This window comes from Penaeus monodon, chromosome 32 (genome assembly GCF_015228065.2).
Source record: "Penaeus monodon isolate SGIC_2016 chromosome 32, NSTDA_Pmon_1, whole genome shotgun sequence".
In the NCBI taxonomy this organism is placed as follows: domain Eukaryota; kingdom Metazoa; phylum Arthropoda; class Malacostraca; order Decapoda; family Penaeidae; genus Penaeus; species Penaeus monodon.
In genome coordinates, this window is record NC_051417.1 from 34,833,174 (window position 1) to 34,833,459 (window position 286).

General features: G+C 64.0%; 1 protein-coding gene across 1 annotated transcript in view; it reads left to right on the forward strand.

The window, feature by feature from the left end:
- LOC119593648 (A disintegrin and metalloproteinase with thrombospondin motifs adt-1-like) overlaps window positions 1-286 on the forward strand; it is an 88,803-nt gene that overhangs the window by 46,987 nt on the left and 41,530 nt on the right. Inside the window, exon 15 of the mRNA XM_037942600.1 lies at window positions 164-281. Within this exon, the coding sequence (XP_037798528.1) occupies window positions 164-281 (118 nt within the window). The remainder of the gene's footprint in view (window positions 1-163; window positions 282-286) is intronic.

A 286-nucleotide genomic window follows, 5' to 3' on the forward strand; every position in this document is an offset into this window, starting at 1 on the left:
ACCCCACGGCCTCCAGCGGGCCACCGGAGACGCCATCCCTCGAAGCGGACGAGCGACCTTTCCCGGCGACTGCGACCTTTATGCATTATGCACCGTTGCCACAAGTCAACCGTGACCTTTGACACCTGAGCGGCCGTCTGACCTTCGCTCTTGATGACGGCAGGTGTGCGGCGCGACCCCGAGGCGGACGGTGGCGGCGCTGGCGAGTCATATGTGCAAGACGGTCGCCGAGCTGAAGAAGGAGATCCTGCCGGAGGGACTGCAGATGGCCTACAACGCAGGTACT